Genomic DNA, 3,415 nt, shown 5'->3' with positions numbered 1-3,415 from the left:
GTTCACAGTCCCAAAAAAAAAAAAAAAAAAAACACATCTTAGTAAAACCAATACCTTCTCAGCTTCGCATCGAAGCTAAAAATGTTATTGGATGAATGTTGTACTATGAGAAATTGGATGTTAAAGTAAAAAAAATTGGCAATTTTTTCAATAAAAAAATATTTTACATTTAATTTTAGAAAAAATTTAGGGATTTTTGCTACTAATTAGTGATTAAATCAGGAAATAGATTTGGTAGAAAAAATTTTAAAAACATAAAGAATTAATGTCTTTATTAGGGATTAGGGAGAGGAAAAAGAAGAAGAACGAGATATGGTTTTAAATATCTAGTTAATTATAATTATGTTTTATTAAAGAAAGTTTTTTTTTTTTTAAAGATATTCGCATTTGCAATAACTGTAAGAGTACTAAGTACAATAATGAGTTGGAAAAAATGAAATGTTGTGGTATTGATTTATGTAAAAATTGTGTCAATAGTTCTATGAAAACTCAATGTTCTTGCAGAGAAGACTTAGTGAACGGTACTATATACTTATATTAAATTTTTTAAATTGTAAGTAACGATCACATATAGGTGTCAGATTAAGTAATATAAGGATAATAAGCAATTATTATTATTATAAGCAAGTACTTATTAAAATAAGTTTATTCTCATATTGTGTTAATTTTATATGAATAAAAAATAATATTATAATGGTTCTATTATTTCACCAAGAAATTAATTTTAGCTTCGGTGCAAAGTTATGAAGGCATTAGTTACACAATAATGTTTTTTTTTTGTTTGTTACAATTTTTTCTCAGCTATCACCGAACTGATTTCTATCAATGACACGTCAAAGATCACAAATTGTATCTAGTCGAAGAAATTACCCTCAAAAATTGAAAATATTTCCCCCCTTCACAATAAATAGGAGAATTCTCCAAAAAAATTACATATTTAAAAAACGCTAATTTTCAAAATGTTTTCAATTTTTTTTACTTAAAACTGCCATAACTTTTTTAAAAATTATCAAATCAATATAATTTTTTTAAATAGATAAATGAGGTATTGACTTATCATTTTCTATATTTTTTTTTATAAATTTGATCCTATACCTGTTCACAGAGAGATTTCAAATTAGCAATTTTTAACAAAAAATTAACTTTTTCAACTTTTGAAAATGAATTGAAAATACTGACACATTTATACATGTCATTAATGCTTATGTAATATTTTTTATTTTTCATAAAAAAATGTTAAGATGACACAAGTCTCCACGACTGTCTTTTCAGACCATCCGAACAGTGGTCTCACGCTAATGCGACTGCTTACTTATTAGCATTAAATAATAAAATCAATATCAAATATAACATTTAAAATTATGCTATTAATTTTTTAGGTATTGTTTTTAGCCACTTTCGTTTGTGTATATCATGTAGACAGTTTGAAGGAAAGTACACTTTTTCATCTCGTTGTCCACAAATGTTTTGTAAGGAATGTTTTAATAGCCTACGTAATCAAAATGATGGGCGTTGTTCTTATTGTGGTGAAAAAACAAAGAAGAAGAAATCATTTTTATGTTTTTCTTAAGTGCAAATATTTGAATAAATACAACTATAATTATTTAAATTAAAAATATGCCAAATTTTTTGATTATTATTATAATATGTTATCGTTAAATAAGAAAATAGCATAACATCAGTTACTTGAACAAGATGTGCGATTATGTACAATTATGTCCAAATGATGACATCACTTAATACTCATGTAAATGACACAGCTAATTTATTAGTTAAATATATTTTGTCATTGTCCTTTTCTTTTTGCATTGCTATTTTTTTTTATAACAGAAACTTAAATCTTATTATTATCTTCTTTCTAATGTTAATTTTAATCTAGTATATATCATTACTAAGATTCTCTTGTCTCAAATTATAAATCCTCTTATAGACCCTCTTGAATCATTCTTGATTCTCTTTCATAATAATCTTCTTTCTTTAGTATTACAACAGAATTCCCTTTATCTGCCTTTAAATAAAAATAGTTTTTATTTTTTAAGTCATTTATGAGTCGTAGGAGGCTACAAACAAAAATAGTTCAAAATTAATAATTGAAGAAAAGTTCAGGTTTTTCATTAAAATTTCAAACCCTCAAATACCTAATCTATATGCTTTGCCAAAAATACATAAGCCAGGAATTACTATGAGACCTATTGTGTTGAATATTAATGCTCCGACTTACAATTTGGCTAAACACCTAGTAAGGGTATTTTCATCTTTCAAAAAATTCGATAGCTTTTCAGTTAAAAATAATATTGACTTAGTTAAACAATTATCTGGTTATACCATTCAAAATAATGACAGGTTAATTTCTTTTGGCGTAGTTGCCTTATTTCCGAATATTCCAATAAATATAACAATTGATTTTCTAAATTTTGAAATTTATCGGAAAAACACACACACGTTCAGATACATTCCGAACACATCGAACCACACCTGGCAACACAAATTGTCAGCTTTTAATAGTATGGTTTACAGATTAATTAATATTCCGATGAATAAAATAGATTATGATAAAGAATTGGTGGTTATAAAAGAAATAGCTAAATTTAATGGNATAAAGAATTGGTGGTTATAAAAGAAATAGCTAAATTTAATGGTTATAAAGAAAACATAATTTCAAAATTAGTCCGAAAACAAAAGTGGAAAAAAGAAAGGAGGGCAGCTGGTACACTCACCAGCGAAGGGGAACAAAAAGTAATTAGATCACCAATTTTATATTATCCGGGCATCTCAAATGGATTAACTAAAATATTTAAGAATTTTGGTATTACTTTGGTAACATCTAAGAATAATAATTTAAGAGATTTATTAGGTAACCCTAAAGATAAGTTAGATGAAGGGGGGAAATCAGGCATTTATAAAATACAATGTGAAAGTTACACAGGACAAACAAAAATAAATATAGGGGTCAGGTTTAAAGAGCACTTAAGAAATATTAAAAATCAAGAAGTTGAGAAATCTCCAGTGGCTAAACATTTATTGACACATAATCACTCCATTAAAACCATAAAACTAATTAAAAACGAAAATAATTACAAAGAACTTAATATCAGAGAAGCAATAGAAATGTTTAAAAATAAAAACAATTTAATTAATTGGGATCTTGGCCCACTGAAAAATTCATTATTAAACTTGTGTAAACTGGCAAAATGTGATAATATTACTTAGTGATAACGTCACTAGGTGATAAGGTCACTAGGGGTATATAAGGGAGTTTTTTCTAGTCGGGGTGTCAGTATGTGTTTAGCNTCTAGTCGGGGTGTCAGTATGTCTTTAGCCTTGATAATGGTAACATTGTTTCCTAAATACGACTTTTCAATAATATTTTTGTGGCTGTGAGTTTAATATTTTTAATATTTTTTAGTTTTTTAAA

General features: G+C 26.2%; 1 protein-coding gene across 3 annotated transcripts in view; it reads left to right on the top strand.

The window, feature by feature from the left end:
- LOC126897410 (uncharacterized) overlaps positions 1 to 1,603 on the top strand; it is a 21,138-nt gene extending 19,535 nt beyond the window's left edge. For all 3 annotated transcript variants that reach the window (XM_050670973.1, XM_050670972.1, XM_050670971.1), the window contains exons 4-5: positions 378 to 521; positions 1,380 to 1,603. In XM_050670973.1, the coding sequence (XP_050526930.1) occupies positions 378 to 521; positions 1,380 to 1,570 (335 nt within the window). In that variant the 3' untranslated portion in view covers positions 1,571 to 1,603. The remainder of the gene's footprint in view (positions 1 to 377; positions 522 to 1,379) is intronic.
- Positions 1,604 to 3,415: the final 1,812 nt, after the last annotated feature.

This window comes from Daktulosphaira vitifoliae, unplaced genomic scaffold, assembly GCF_025091365.1.
Source record: "Daktulosphaira vitifoliae isolate Bord-2020 unplaced genomic scaffold, ASM2509136v1 Scaffold_2, whole genome shotgun sequence".
Taxonomy (NCBI): domain Eukaryota; kingdom Metazoa; phylum Arthropoda; class Insecta; order Hemiptera; family Phylloxeridae; genus Daktulosphaira; species Daktulosphaira vitifoliae.
Note: the sequence above shows the minus strand (reverse complement) of the source record. Positions and strands in the feature narration are given on the sequence as shown.